The sequence below is a fragment of the Capricornis sumatraensis genome, chromosome 14 (genome assembly GCF_032405125.1).
Source record: "Capricornis sumatraensis isolate serow.1 chromosome 14, serow.2, whole genome shotgun sequence".
In the NCBI taxonomy this organism is placed as follows: domain Eukaryota; kingdom Metazoa; phylum Chordata; class Mammalia; order Artiodactyla; family Bovidae; genus Capricornis; species Capricornis sumatraensis.
In genome coordinates this window covers 82,962,107-82,978,220 of record NC_091082.1, presented here as the reverse complement: position 1 = coordinate 82,978,220, position 16,114 = coordinate 82,962,107, and the positions used below count along the sequence as shown (strand labels likewise).

Genomic DNA, 16,114 nt, shown 5'->3' with positions numbered 1-16,114 from the left:
CTCTTGGACTGCAAGGAGATCCAACCAGTCCATCCTGAAGGAGATCAGCCCTGGGATTTCTTTGGAAGGAATGATGCTGAAGCTGAAACTCCAGTACTTTGGCCACCTCATGCGAAGAGTTGACTCATTGGAAAAGACTCTGATGCTGGGAGGGACTGGGGGCAGGAGGAGAAAGGGACGACAGAGGATGAGATGGCTGGATGGCATCACTGACTCGATGGACGTGAGTCTGAGTGAACTCCAGGAGTTGGTGATGGACAGGGAGGCCTGGCGTGCTGCGATTCACGGGGTCACAAAGAGTCGGACACGACTGAGTGACTGAATTGAACTGAACTGAACTGAACTGAACTGAAGTGAACTGAACTGAACACTATGCCTTAGTCTACTAAGTCTGTAATGGAATTATGTCTAAAAAATGTACATCCCTTAATTTTTAAATGGCATGTTGCCAAAAATTGTTAGGGCTTCCCTAGTGACTCAGATGGTAAAGAATCTGCCTGCAATGTGGGAGACCCAGGTTCAATCTCTGGGTTGGGAAGATCCCCTGGAGAGGGGAATGGTCATAATCTGAACCTTCAGTGAGTCATAGTAGTAACATTAAATAGTGTTGATCACAGATGACCACAACAAATATAATAGCAGCAATAAGCTTGAAATAAGTGATATTTGTCAAAATGTGACAAGAGAAATGAATGTGAGCAAACCTTGTTAGGAAAATGGCACAAATGAACTTGTTCGATGCAGGGTTGCCATACACCTTCAGTTTGTTAAAATCTCAAAATGTTAAGAGCAATAAAATAAGGTGGGTGTGTATTCTGATCTAAAAAAATATTAATAAAAGTTAAAATTTACCTAGTACTCACTATGTGCCAGAGACTAACCCATCCAATCCTCAGAACAATCCCATGAGTTATGTAGGGGAAGCATTAAGGAAGCATTAAGGGATTTCCCAGAGCAGGAAATGGCAACCCACTCCAGTATTCTTGCCTAGAGAATCCCGTGGACCGAGGGGCCTGGCGGGCTGCTGTCCATGGGGTCACACAGAGTCAGACATGACTGAAGCGACTTAGCAGCAGCAGCAGCAAGGGATTTCCCAAGCTCAAGGAAGTCATGGAGCTGGAACTTGAATCCAGGCAGGCAAGTTCTAGGGCCCTGATCTCTCTGCTCAGTCCTTACTGAGCAAAATGGTGTGAGCAAACAGTAGAAGTCAGCGTGTAATACACTTGCCAGAGGGAGCAGAGGAGCTACACTGACCAGCGTGACAGTAATTTACACATTTTACTGTAGGCCAAAGTGGGTCCACATGCAGAAACTCTTTGTTTGACTGAGTTGCAGATTTAGGACATCCATTATATTAAGAAATTTTCTCACTCAAATTACTACAGTACAGAAAAACCATCATATAAAACATTTTTGATTATTATATACATCTTGTAATAGCTTAAAGGACATGCTAACTTTTTTCTCTCATTTAGTTTTTATCTGATTGGAGCAAAAATTAGATATTGTGAAATTTCTGGAGATAATATGAACTGGAGTGATAATCTCCCAATTTGTGAAAGTAAGTATGTCTTCTGTTTAGAATATAGAGCAGCAGTTCTCCAACTTTATGACCTTTTTATGCTTTTAAATTAACATAGACACCAAAGAACTTCTCTTCATATGGGTTATGTCTCTTGATATTTATTATATTGCAATTAAAAATGAAAAGTTTTAAAAATAATTATTAACTCATTTTTAAGAAGTGTTAGCTGCAATACATATAAATATATGCAACATGTTTTTATGAAAAGTCAAAATTTTCCAAAACAAATAGTGGGAATTGTATCCTTGTTTTATATTTTTGCAAGTTACTTCAATATCTGGTTTAAAGGAACACATTTGGGTCTAGTCTACTGGAAAATCAGACAGCAGTATATGAAAAATTTAACCATGCATCATCAGGATGAAAGTGAAAAATGACAGTGATACTCAATATTAATGTGAACAACCAATTTGTGAATGGAGATATTTATAAATCATAAGGTATTTTTCAGCTAGCACTGAGTTACCTTTTTAATCACAAGTATATTTTAGCATTAAATTGTCAGCATCTTTCATGATGATAAGAGCAAAACTTAGCATGGCCTTGCAGATAAATATGTATTTCATATTTCAGAAAATAAGTTTTTTCCGCATTAATGGCTTGATTTTGGGATAATACATATTCACATAGAGGCTTTCTTTTAAATGGATATCGAATTCACAACTGGAGTATGTTAATCATATGTTAATGAATTATATGAAGGCAATCCATAGGACTTTGCTAATGCTGTCTTAATATTTTACTTTTACTTCATGTCCTTTTTCCTCCCTTTTTAAGTAATTCTGTGTACAGCACCTGGAAATATAACAAATGGAAGATTCACCCATTATAAGGAAGTATATCAGTACAGTGAAGTAGTAATATTTAGGTGTAATCCTTCAAATGGACCAGATGAATATTCTCTTATTGGAGAAACCACCCTTATTTGTGTTGATCATAACAGATGGAGCAGTGACCCACCAGAGTGTAAAGGTAATAATATTTCCATGTATTTCCTCCTGAATCTAAATACTGTGGAAACACTTCACAAATATTTTTATCTACAAGAAAACAAAAGATTCCCGTGTAATTGCTCCTCCTGCTAAATTGACCTCTAATTTAATTTAATATTGCTCAAATCAAATTTAAAAAGTTCTAATTGTAGAGTCCTCCACCAGTCACTCAGCATGTTCTTGGCGTGTCAGCTCACACATCATGCGCTACTGTGGATATGCACGAGCTGGAACTTTTGGATTTTGTTGTTGTTGTTTGTTTGCAAGCATCAGAAAACTCAACACACCATGGCTTAAGAAAGAAGAAAGTTTTATCTTGTAGTATAAGACCTCTGAGAGTTCGGGCTACCGGAACATTAAAAGACTAACCTTTTCACTGATAAGATTGTTAAACTCTGGACAAAGCTTATTTTAACAACTTCACATTAACTAAAAGTGGGGAGACACTGGAGGGAATGTGACTCTTGACGAAGGATCCACTGAATGATAGCGAAATATTTACCTTCTCCCAGTGTACAATGGGACGTTCTGTAATATCATTTTTAGGTAATATTTTTAACATATTTATTTCCAAAATATTGAAACTAGTACCAGTACATCAACCTGATCACAATGGGATGATTGTAGAAATCAAACCAAATACTTGAAAAGTGTGCAAGACACTTCTAAGTAACCCATGAGTCAAAGAAGCAGTCACAAGGGAAACAGAAACTGTTTTTAATTGATTAAAAATGAACAGCATATTAATATACAAAAATTTGTGGGATACAGGAAAAGTTTTGTAAAAGTTTTGCTCAGAGGATGTGTATAATGTGAAATACTTATGTTGGAAAAACAGAAAAGTCAAATCAGTCATCTATGCTTCTACCATTAGAAATTTAAAAAGAAGAGCAAATTAAATCTAAAACAAGAAAACAAAAGGAAATAATAAAATTGGAGAGCCATGAAATTGAAAAGAGAAACAAAACAGAGATAATCAAAGAAATCAGCCTGGTTTTTGGAGAATATGGAGAAAAGAGATAAATCCATAGACAGTCTGACAGGAAAACAAAGATAAAATCACTGATATTAAGATTGAAAAAGAGATCATAAAATATCCTATAGATGTTTAAAGAATAATAAAGAAAAAAACAAACCACTGTATGCCTATAAATTTGACAACTTAAACCTTCTCACAGAGTACTGCAAACCATGCATCTTTACTGGTGAACTCTACCAAACATTTAAACAATAAATTATGGCAGTTCTACACAAAGCCACTGGGCCTTCCCAGTGGCTCAGCAGTAAAGAATCCGCCTGCAATGCACAAGTGTCAGGGGCCATGGGTTCCATCCCTGGGTTGGGAAGATCCCCTTGAGGAGGGCATGGCAACTCACTTTAGTATTCTTGCCTGGAGGATCCTATGGACAGAGGAGCCTGAGGGGCTATAGTCCCTAGGGTCGAAAAGAGTTGGACACGACTGAAATGACTCAGCGTGCGCACACACACACACAAACACAAAGCCTTAAAAAAATACAAGAGGAGAGAATCTTTCACAATTCATTTCAAGGACAGCATTGCCCTGATGCAAAAACCAGGTGTACAGCATAATGATTCCACGTTTACATACATAACGAGATGATCACCATGATGTCTAGTTTCCATCTGTCACCATTTAAAGTAAGTACAGAATTGTCGACTGTATTGTCTAGTCTGTGTATCATAGCCTCATGACTTATTTTATAACGAGAAGATTTTGCGTTTTAATCCACTTATTTTCCTCATCTTTCCAGCCACCTCCCCTCTGCCAATCACTAGTTCTCTGTATTCATGAATCTGTTTCCTTTTCATTTTATTAGTTTATAGTTTTTTTTTATTTTGTAGATCCCACATATAACTGAAATCACACAGTGTTTCTCTGACTGACTTATTTCACATTGCATAATTCCCACTATGTCCATCAATGCTGTTTCAAGTGGCAAGATTTCATTCTTTTTATGACCAGGTAATATTCCATTTTATATGTACCATGCCTTCTTTATTCATTATTCTACCAGGACATGTAGGTTGCTTTCATATCTTAGGTTCTTAGGTATTGCAAAAAAAAAAAAAATGCTATAATAAAAAAAGGGCTGCACAAATCTTTTCAAATTAGTGTTTTGTCTTCTTTGGGTTAATACCCAGAAGTAAAATTGCTGGATCATATGGTAGTTCTATTTTCCTCAGTCTATGGCTCATTTTGTTTATTCCTATACAGTATCTTTTGAAGCAAAATTTAACTATTCTTTAAATGTGTAATAGAATTCATCTACGAACCCATGGAGTCCTAGATTTTGTTTGCTGGAAATTATTTACTAATTCAATTTCATTACTAGTAATTGCTCTATCCCCATTTTCTATTTGTAGAACGCAATGGCACCCCACTCCAGTACTCTTCCCTGGAAAATCCCATGGATGGAGGAGCTTGGTAGGCTGCAGTCCATGGGGTTGCACAGAGTCAGACACGACTGAGGGACTTCACTTTCACATTTCACTTTCATGCATTGGAGAAGGAAATGGGAACCTACTCCAGTGTTCTTGCCTGGAGAATCCCAGGGACGGGGGAGACTGGTGGGCTGCCGTCGATGGGGTCGCACAGAGTCGGACATGACTGAAGCGACTTAGCAGCAGCAACAGCAGCAGCAGCAGCAGCATTTTCTATTTCTTCTTGACTCAGCATTGGCAGATAATATCTTTTTTAGAAATTTATCCACTTTTTCCAGGTTTTCCAATTTTGGATATATAATTATTCATAGTATTCTCTTATGATCACTTGTATTTCTGTGGTATTGATAGTAACCTCTCTTTTATTTTTTATTTATTTGGATACTTTCATTTCTTGATGAGTATGGCTATATGTTTGTCAATTTTATCTTTTCAATGAGCCAGCTCTTATTTTCATTGATTTTCAGTCTCAATTTCATTTATTTCCACTCTTTTCTTTATTATTTTAACCTTCCACACACTCGCAGAGAGGGTTATTCTATTTTTTGTATATAGGTGTGAATTTAGATCGTTTACTTGAGATTATTCTTGTTCTTAAGGTAGGCCTGTATGGCTACAAACTTCTGTCTTAGAACTGTTTTTCCTGTGTTACATAGATTTGGAATGGATTGTCTCTATTTTCATTAGTCTTAGGATATCTTTTATTTCCTTTTTAATTTCTTCAGTCAACTACTGATCATTTAGTAACGTGTTCCTTTTGATCTCCATGTGTTTTGGGCCATTTTTCTTCTGGTGGTTGATTTGTAGTTTCATACTATCATGGCTGGAAGAGGTGTTGGACCACAGATTCAAATGTAAAACCCAAACTGTGAGACTTATGAGAAAACAGAAAATATTTGTGAGTTAGCAGAGATTTCTTCAAAAACCTTAAAAGCATTATTCTTTAAAGAAAAAAAAAAAGACTGGATTTCTTAAAAACTGAGAACTTCTCTCAAACACACTGTTTGAAGAAAGAAAAAACTTGTCATAGACTGGGAGAAAATATTTGTCAGGAACATTTCTGAATGGACTTCTAGCTATGATGTATAAAGAACTCTAAAGGCACAATAAGAAGAAAGCGGCCCAGTTTACCAAAAAAGGGGTAACATTTGGATGGAATTTTTCCCACTGAAGAAGAATGTGGATGTTAAAAAAAGTATATGAAACGTTGCTCAATATCATTAGTAATAACAGAAATGTAGTTTAAAACCATGATGAGAAACCACTAAGAACTTATTAGAATGCATGAAATTAAAAAGAAAAAATTAACAATTCCGTGTTTTGGTGAGAATATGTTATATTTGGAACTCTGATAACACTGCTGATGAGAATGCAAGTGGTGTATGCATTTGGAACACAACTGAGCAACTTCTCATACAATTAAACATACACTTAAGGTACAATTCAGCTACGCAGGGTCAAATGAAAACATGTACACTTAAAATCTGCATGAGAATATTCATAATATCCTTAGTCATAATCATCCTATACTGGAAACAACTCTTATGTCCTTGAACTGGTAAACGGAGGAACATCATTGGTACATACAGATATTTATAATACCCTGAAGCAAAGGATGATGAGCTTTTAATTCAAACAACAGGAATGAATCTCAAATGCATTGTCCTAAGTAAGTCAAACTCAGAGGATGTGATTCCATATGACATTCTGGAAAAGCGACTCTATTGTAGTCACTCAGTTTTGTCCAACTCTATGAGACCCCATGGACTGCAGCACGCTAGGCTTCCCTGTCCTTCACCATCTTCTGGAGCTTGCTGAAACTCATGTCCATTGAGTCAGTGATGCTATTCGATCATCTTGTCCTCTGTTGTCCATCCCCTATTCGGCCTGCTGATTGAAATCTTTCTGAGCATCAGGGTTGTTTCCAATGAGCTGGCGCTTTGCATCAGGTGGCCAAAGTATTGAGCTTCAGCTTCAGCATCAGTCCTTTTGATGAATATTCAAGATTGAGTTCTTCAGGATGACTGGTTTGATCTCTTTGCCGTCCAAAGGACTCTCAAGAGTCTATTCCAACACCATACAGTTCGAAAGCATAATTCTTTGGTGCTCAGCCTTCTTTATGGTCCAGCTCTCACATCCATATATGACTACTGGAAAAACCATACCTTTGACTAGACGGACCTTTGTTGGCAAAGCAATGTCTCTGCTTTTTAATACGTGGTCTAGGTGTGTCATAGCTTTTCTTCCAAGGAGGAGCATCTTTTAATCTCATGGCTGCAGTCACCATCTGCAATGATTTTGGAGCCCAAGAAGATAAACCCCATCACTGTTTCCATTGTTTCCCCATCTATTTGCCATGAAGTGATGGGACCGGATGCCATGATGTTCATTTTATAACTGTTGAGTTTTAAGCCATTTTTTCATTCTTCTCTTTCACCTTCATCAAAGAGGCTTTTGGGTTCCTCTTTACTTTCTGCCTTAAGGGTGCTGTCATCTGGATATCTGAGGTTATTGATAGTTCTCCCAGCAATCTTGATTGCAGCTTGTGCTTCATTCAGCTCAGGATTTCTCATGATGTACTCTGCATATAAGTTACATGAGCACAGTGATAGTATACAGCCTTGACGTTCTCCTTTTCCTATTTGGAACCAGTCTGTTGTTCCATTTCCAGTTCTAACTGTTCCTCTTTGACCTGCATACAGGTTTATCAGGAGGCAGGTAAGGTGGTCTGGTATTCCCATCTCTTTAAGAATTTTTCAGTTTGTTGTGATCCACACAGTCAAAGGCTTTGGTGTAGACAACAAAGCAGAAATAGATGTTTTTCTGGAACTCTTGTCCTTTTTCAATGATCCAATGGATCTTGGTAATTTGATCACTGTTTCATTTGCCTTTTCTAAATCCAGCTTGAACATCTGGAAGTTCTCGGTTCATGTACTGTTGAAGGCTCGTTTGGAGAATAGTGAGCATTACTTTGCTAGCCTGTGAAATGAGTGCAATTGTGCATTAATTTGAACATTCTTTGGCATTTCCCTTCTTTGGGAATGAAAACTGACCTTTTCCAGTCCTGTGGCCACTGCTGAGTTTCCCAAATTTGCTGGCATATTGAGTGCTGCACTTAACAGCAACATCTTTCAGGATTTGAAATAGCTCCACTGGAATTCCATCACCTCCACAAGCTTTGTTTGTAGTTATGCTTCCTAAAGCCCACTTGACTTCACACTCCAGGATGTCTGGCTCTAGGGGAGTGATCACACCATCATGATTATCTGGGTCATTAAGATCTTTTTGTACAGGTCTTCTGTGTATTCTTGCCACCTCTTCTTAGTATCTTCTGCTTCTGTTAGGTGCATACCATTTCTGTCCTTTATCGAGCCTATCTTTGCATGAAATGTTCCCTTGGTGTCTCTAATTTTCTTAAAGAGATCTCTAGTCTTTCCCATTTTATTGTTCTCTTTCTTTGCATTGATCACTGAGGAAGGCTTTCTTATCTCTCCTTGGTAGTCTTTGGAACTCTGCATTCAGATGGGTACATCTTTCCTTTTCTCCTTTGCCTTTCACTTTTCTTCTTTTCTCAGATATTTGTAAGGCCTCCTCAGACAGCCATTTGCCTCTTTGCATTTCTTTTCCTTGGGGATGGTTTTGATCACCACCTCCTGTACAATGTCACGAACCATAGTTCCTCAGATACTCTGTCTATCAAATGTGATTCCTTGAATCTATTTGTCACTTCCACTGTATAATCATAAGGTATTTGATTTAGGTCGTACCTTAATGACCTACTGGTTTTCCCTACTTTCTTCAATTTAAGTCTGAATTTGGCAATAAGGAGTTCATGACCTGAGCCACAGTCAGCTCCTGGTCTTTTTTTTTTTTTTTTTTACTGACTGTACAGAGCTTCTCCATCTTTGGCTGCAAAGAATATAATCAATGAGTATTGACTGTCTGGTGATGTCCATGTGTAGAGTCGTCTCTTGTGTTGTTGGAAGAGGGTGTTTGCTGTGACCAGTGCATTCTCTTGGCCAAACTCTGTTAGACTTTGCCCTGCTTCATTCTGTACTCCAAGCCCAAGCTTGCCTGTTACTCCAGGTATCTCTTGACTGCCTACTTTTGCATTCCAGTCCCCTGTGATGAAAAAGACATATCTTTTTTTGGTGTTAGTTCTAGAAGGTCTTATAGGTCGTCACAGAACCATTCAACTTCAGCTTCTTCAGCATTAGTGGTTGGGGCATAGACTTGGATTACTGTGATATTGAATGGCTTGCCTTGGAAATGAACAGAGATCATTCTTTCCTTGCACCCAAGTACTGCATTTCAGACTCTTTTGTTGACTATGAGGACTACTCCATTTCTTCTAAGAGATTCTTGCCCACAGTGGTAGATATAATGTTCTTCTGAATTAAATTTGCCCATTCCAGTCCATTTTAGTTCACTGATTCCAAAATTGTCAAAGTTCACTCGTGCCATCTCCTGTTTGACCACTTCCAATTTACCTTGATCATGGACCTAACATTCCAGGTTCCTATGCAGTATTGTTCTTACAGCATCGGACTTTACTTTCAGCACCAGCCACATCCACTACTGGGCATTGTTTCTGCTTTGCCTCAGCCTCTTCATTCCTTCTGGAGCTATTTCTGCTTTTCTCCAGTAGCATATTGGGCACCTGATGATCAAGCAACACTATAGGGGTTGAAAATTGATTACTGGTAGGCTGGTTGAGGAAGGCAGAGTTATTGGTGGGCATTGTTTACAAAGTGGCATGAGGAAATTTGGGGGGCGGGTATGGAAACTTTCTATGTCGTTATTGTGTTGGTAATACATGATTATTTGCATGTATTAAACAGCAAGCAGGTGTACACTTTTACTGTTTAACTGTATGTAATACAGTTAAAACTCAACATTCAGAAAACTAAGATCATGTCATCTGGCCCCATCACTTTATAGCAAATAGATGGGGAAACAATGGAAACAGTGAGAGAATTTATTTTGGGAGGGCTCCAAAATCATTGCACATGGTGACTGCAGCCATGAATTTAAAAGAGGCTTGCTCCTTGGAAGAAAAGCTATGACCAACCTAGACAACATATTAAAAAGCAGAGACATTTACTTTGCCAACAAAGGTCCATCTAGTCAAAGCTATGGTTTTTTCAGAGGTATGTATGGATGTGAGAGTTGGACTATAAAGAGAACTGAGCACAGAAAAATTGATGCTCTTGAACTGTGGTGTTGGAGAAGATTCTTGAGAGAGTCCCTTGGACTGCAAGGAGATCCAACCAGTCCATCCTAAAGGAAATTAATCCTGAATATTCATTGGAAAGACTGATGCTGAAGCTGAAACTCCAATATTTTGGCCACTGGATGCGAAGAACTGACTCATTGGAAAAGACCCTCATGCTGGGAAAGATTGAAGGCAGGAGGAGAAGGGGATGACAGAGGATGAGATGGTTGGATGGCATCACTGACTCAATGGACATGTGTTAGTTTGAGTAAGCTCTGGGATTTGGTGATGGACAGGGAAGTATGGCATGCTGCAGTCTAAGAAGTCACAAAGAGTTGGACACGACTCAGCGACTGAACTGAACGGAAACGTAACTTAAAGAAAATCATTAGCACAAGTATCAGCAGTGTTGCACAACAGAGAAAACATCAGTGAGCCTGAAATCAATACAATACAAATGAAACCTGATTTCAAAAGAAATATTACATGAGAGAGAGAGAAATTTATACACCTGTGGAAGAGTAGCAAGCACTGAACGTGCATGTAATTGGAGTGTCATAAAAAGTACAGTATAGACGCTTATTCGTCTGTTTTATATTGGAGTATAGTTGCTTTACAATGTTGTGTGAGTTTCTACTGTATGGCAATGTGAATCAGATGTATATATATGTGTGTGTGTGTGTGTGTGTATATATATAGCAGAGAAGGCAATGGCACCCCACCCCAGTACTCTTGCCTGGAAAATCCCATGGACGGAGGAGCCTGGTAGGCTGCAGTCTATGGGGTTGCTAAGAGTCGGGCACGACTCGGAGCGACTTCACTTTTGCTTTTCACTTTCATGCATTGGAGAAGGAAATGGCAACCCACTCCAGTATTCTTGCCTGGAGAATCCCAGAGACAGAAGAGCCTAGTGGGCTGCTGCCTATGGGGTTGCACAGGGTCAGACATGACTGAAGCGACTTAGCAGTAGCGGCAGCAGAATATATATGTAGATATATACACACACACATATATATCCACTATTTTTCAGGTATTCTTCCCATTTACATTACCCAGAGCATTGAGCAGAGTTCCCTTTGTTATACAGTAGTTTCTCATTAGTTATCTATTGTACGCATAGTAGAGTATATACGTCAATCCCAATCTCCCAATTCGTCCCACCCCTGTTTTCCCTCTGGTACCCATAAGTTTGTTCTCTATTTATTTTTTATTCTCTGTTTAATTTATTCTGTATTATTTGAATTTGAGCCACAACATCCACCCTAGAGATCCACCCCCAGGGAATTCATTGACCCTAGCAGGATAAATAAATTCTAAAAATTTACCAAGTAATCCCCATTAGACTAAAAACAAAAGAAAAAGCTGCCAGTAAGAGAGGAGAAGAGCATGTTACATTCTTCCTTCCTCACTTCAAAGAAAGAGTAACAGCCAACTTCTCTCGAGAAACTGTGAAGAAGAGAAGACAATAACTTCCGCTCGTGTGCTGAAAGAATATCCTAGAATTCCCCCTCAAGGAGAAATCTTTCAAAACTGAAACTGAAATAAATGAAAACCATTTCAGATAAAGAAGAGCTAATAATTTGTCATTAGACAACCTGAACTAAAAGAATTGATAAGTTCTCCTGGCTGAACAAAAAGTATACCTAATGAAAATTCAGATCCACAGGAAAGGAGAAAACATCTTTCTGGCTTAAAAGGCTATATTTCTGGCCCTCGTCTATTGCTCAGATTAATCTCATAAAGTGTTCTCTTGAAGTCACTTCCCTGCCCAGTGTTTTTTCAGATTTGTTTCCAAATTCTGCAAAACCCATTAGCAGATCTGAAGTCAGTCTAGAAGCCCCTGACCTTTAATTCACTTCTGGAGAGGTAGAGGAGAATGGAACATACCCAAGTACTCTGTTGTGAGTGCTAAATATTAACTTCTAGCGTTATCTCAGGCATATGTGTTTGCATACTGGTTTAACACTTAAAATTTGTTTTAAAACTTAAAACATGTTGATCTCTGGGTTTACAATCCAAAATGTTTGGGAAACACTGCCCTAACTCTACTGACCCTTGATTTTCTTGAACATCCCAGTTCCTGTATGTTTTTGCCACCTGAGAACTATTTCCTTTTTTTTTTTTTAATGGCTTGCTTCTTTTCAACTTTTAAATTTGTACTCAAGTATTACCTTCTCAAAAACGTGTTTACTATCTTTCTAAAAGAACATGGTACTGTAATTAGTGTCAGCATGACCTGAAAAAAATCCTAGAGCTAAAGAGCATCAAAAGTCATTTTTGAACTTACCCTGAGTTTGTATCTGATAGTCAGACCTTTCTCAATACATGTCAGTACTGGAAAAAAAAATGTAGGAAAGCCAAAAAATATTATGATAGACTGTTTTGGTAGAAAAACATTATTAGATTTCTCTACATCTGTTTCCCTGGAATTCCAATGCACAGAGTCTTGTGTTGTTTTATTTACTTTTTTTCAATTAACATCTTGCCTTTCATTCCTCATTTCTTCCTTTCAACTGGAAGTTATTATTTGCACTAGATATTTGGTCTTATATGAAAGCAGGCTTTCAGTAATTATGGAATTTCTCCACTTTTCAGTGGTCAAATGTGACTATCCAATCGTCAAACATGGATCAATAGTATCAGGATTTAGAGGAAAATATTACTACAATGTGGAAGTTGTATTTCAGTGTCATGATGGTTTTTACCTTCACGGGAGTAGCACAGTTGTCTGTGGTGCAAACGGGACTTGGGAGCCCAAGCTACCAAAGTGTACTACTAAAGGTATGAAGGTGTCTGTTTCCTTTTTCTTTTTTAAAAGATTTTATTTTTCCCACAATAGATTTCAATGATATAGGGCAATTGGAAAGGAACAGGTTAGTACTTATGTCTGTCTTACACTCATTTCCATGTCACGTTTGACTTCTAATTCACAAAGAAACTTGTTTTGATTTTCCTTTTATAGACTCTTAGCATGTTGCATACATCACACAGATGCATAAATTTCTCTTGTTCAACATCTTTACCTGTAAAATGGATCGCAAACATTTTTTAGTGTAAGTTAAAGTGTTAGTAGCTCAGTTGTGTCCAACTTTTTGCAACCTCATGATGGACTGTAGCCCACCAGGCTCCTCTGTCCATGGTATACTCCAAGTAAGAATACAGGAGTGGGTTGCCATTCCCTTCTCCAGGGGATCTTTCTGATCCAGGGATTGAACCTAGGTTTGCATTACAAGCAGATTCTTTACCATCTGAGCCACCAGGGAAGCCTGAATTAAAACATGTGCATTTTTACCTAAATAAGTATGAAAAGCATAATTCATAGAAGTAAATATTAGTAGAAAGCAATAAATCCCAAGTAATTAAGTGAGTTTATATATATTTTTTGTTTGTGTGTTTTCCAGAAGCAATTGCTACCACTACGGTGTCTACAACTTCCAGTGCCTCAGGTTTCATAAAGTCCTGCTTATATTTATCAATATCCTTTAAATTCCTTGTGAAGTTTTAAAATCCTTTAAATGTCTGGTGATTTACACTCACTAGAACTTTTAGTAATAAAAGGAGGAAGAGTGCATTTATAGCCATTTTTGCTGTTATACTTAGTGAATCTAAAATTATAGGTCATAGTCCACAGATATAAACAGGTCTGTAAACTTAGGTAATTTATGTAAGCTTCTTTACATACATGTATAATGATTGAATGCCTTCCTCACTGTGTGATATTAAAGTTAACAGTGGGATGCATTTAAAGCACTTAGCACAGTATCTGGCATCTAGAAAGTTCTTAAAGGTAGCTCACCTAATTTACAGTTTCACTGGAGTCAATATTAATGTAGAAATCAATATTAATTAAGGTCCACGGCTTCTGTTTTTTAATATGTATGTTTTCTGTGTCATCAACATTGATAATTTATTCATTTTGAAAGTGATCTGTCGACATCTGTACAGGGTATCATCTGGGTTCAGGAACGTGTTTCATTTTCCTGCCAACAGCCAGTTTGGTTTTTCTTATAGAGTGCAATTGTAACTGGGAAATTTCTACTGTCTCCAGAACAAGATTTGTATTTCTACTCCCCATCCCAACCTAACCACCTCGTACAATTTTTTTTTTCTCCTTACTGGCTTTTCTTTATTTATTTATTTTGGCAACAGAAAGGGAATTGTGTAACAATGGAAGGGCAGCAGAAGTCCTTCTTTGTGGAAATGAAATGGAGAATCTCCGGCAGGGTTTACTGAGCAGCCGCTCCGCCTAAGACTTGAGAGACTGTTTGATATGGTGAAGGGCATTATCTTCCTGCGTCCAGGCTGTTACCTTTGGCTTCTTCTTTTTGGATGCAACAGAAGCAAGAGAACAGTGGCGAGAGCATTAGCCTGAGCAGCCCACTTGCTTACTCAAGTAGCATCATTTCTGTGGTTTCTAGTTTCTCACTGTTGAATGACTCAAACAAATGTCAATCACTGGCTTCCAATTTGTTTACTTCCTATTGTCATATAATTTTAAGGATTGAGGGGAATTATTCATATTAGCATGGTAGTTAGAATACCTTTTTATAATTCCTGTAAATCTGGTACTCCGTAACTTCCTTGAGTACCTTGGGGGTGCTGTGAAGTTCTGTGGAGAAAGCAATGTCTATGGATGACACATAAAGATGCATATGAAATCAACACTCACTGACTCACTCATGTTTGCTCACATGGTCCTAGTGGGAACGTGCACTGTGGTATGTTATGCTTATTGATATGCTCTTTTGAGAGTTGACCATAAACATCTCATAAAGAATTTCTAAAACATATATTCAGTTTAGCATTGGAAATAACAGGAGAATTGTGAGGACAAGTTTATACAGGTGATAAACTAGAGGGATTTTGCTTTAAATATCATAAATCAAAGTTCCTTGTGAGGTTTTCAATCATTTTTTATCAGTAAGAGAGACTGAAGAGCATCATTAGAGACATATAATGTTGATAAGATAGATCTAATTATGTGAATGTGAAAAATTGGGGCAAATATGAAGTGACAAACTAAGAATACAAATTATGTAACATGATACTATTGTGGATGGTATTTTTTTAAGATTTGTAAACTTATTCTGAACACATAATTTCTATGATTTATTATTTGTTAATTTCCAGGGTTTCCACTATGTAATACAGAGCCATAGTGTATATTCCTATGCATACATTCTAATGTACTTGTATAAATGTATATTTAGGTTAACTTCCCAGGAATAGAATAGCATAGTTTGGAAAGTATGTGTATTTTCATTCTGAGAAGTAATTCATTTTGAGAAATAATTTTCTTCAAAAATGAAAATAATCAAAGTTAATTCTACAGTTCTGTGTTGAGGAGACTGGTGAATTGAATTAAAATTAATTTTTCCCAGGTCCTCAAACAACTCCAGCTCCAGAGTCAAGTCCTACAGATCCAGTGCCTCTTTATCTTACTAACGTTGTTTAGAACTTAATAAGATGATGGGTGAAAAGTAATGTCCTTTCCATTATAGGGTACTGGAATGCAAAAGTACGAAGTCAAGAAAACCTGGAGTAACAGGCAATTTGGCCTTGGAATACGGAATGAAGCAGGGCAAAGACTAATAGAGTTTTGCCAAGAAAATGCACTGGTCATAGCAAACACCCTCTTCCAACAACACAAAAGAAGACTCCACACATGGACATCACCAGATGGTCAACACCGAAATCAGATCGATTATATTCTTTGCAGCCAAAGATGGAGAAGCTCTATACAGCCAACAAAAACAAGACCAGGAGCCGACTGTGGCTCAGATCATGAACTCCTTATTACCAAATTCAGACTGAAATTGAAGAAAGTAGGGAAAACCGCTAGACCATTCAGGTATGACC

General features: G+C 37.7%; 1 protein-coding gene across 1 annotated transcript in view; it reads left to right on the top strand.

Annotated features, from left to right (window-relative positions):
• Nucleotides 1–15,800, top strand: part of LOC138090306 (membrane cofactor protein-like) — a 40,806-nt gene extending 25,006 nt beyond the window's left edge. The window contains exons 4-7 of the mRNA XM_068985791.1: nt 1,476–1,561; nt 2,363–2,557; nt 12,851–13,036; nt 15,757–15,800. Of these exons, the coding sequence (XP_068841892.1) occupies nt 1,476–1,561; nt 2,363–2,557; nt 12,851–13,036; nt 15,757–15,800 (511 nt within the window). The remainder of the gene's footprint in view (nt 1–1,475; nt 1,562–2,362; nt 2,558–12,850; nt 13,037–15,756) is intronic.
• Nucleotides 15,801–16,114: the final 314 nt, after the last annotated feature.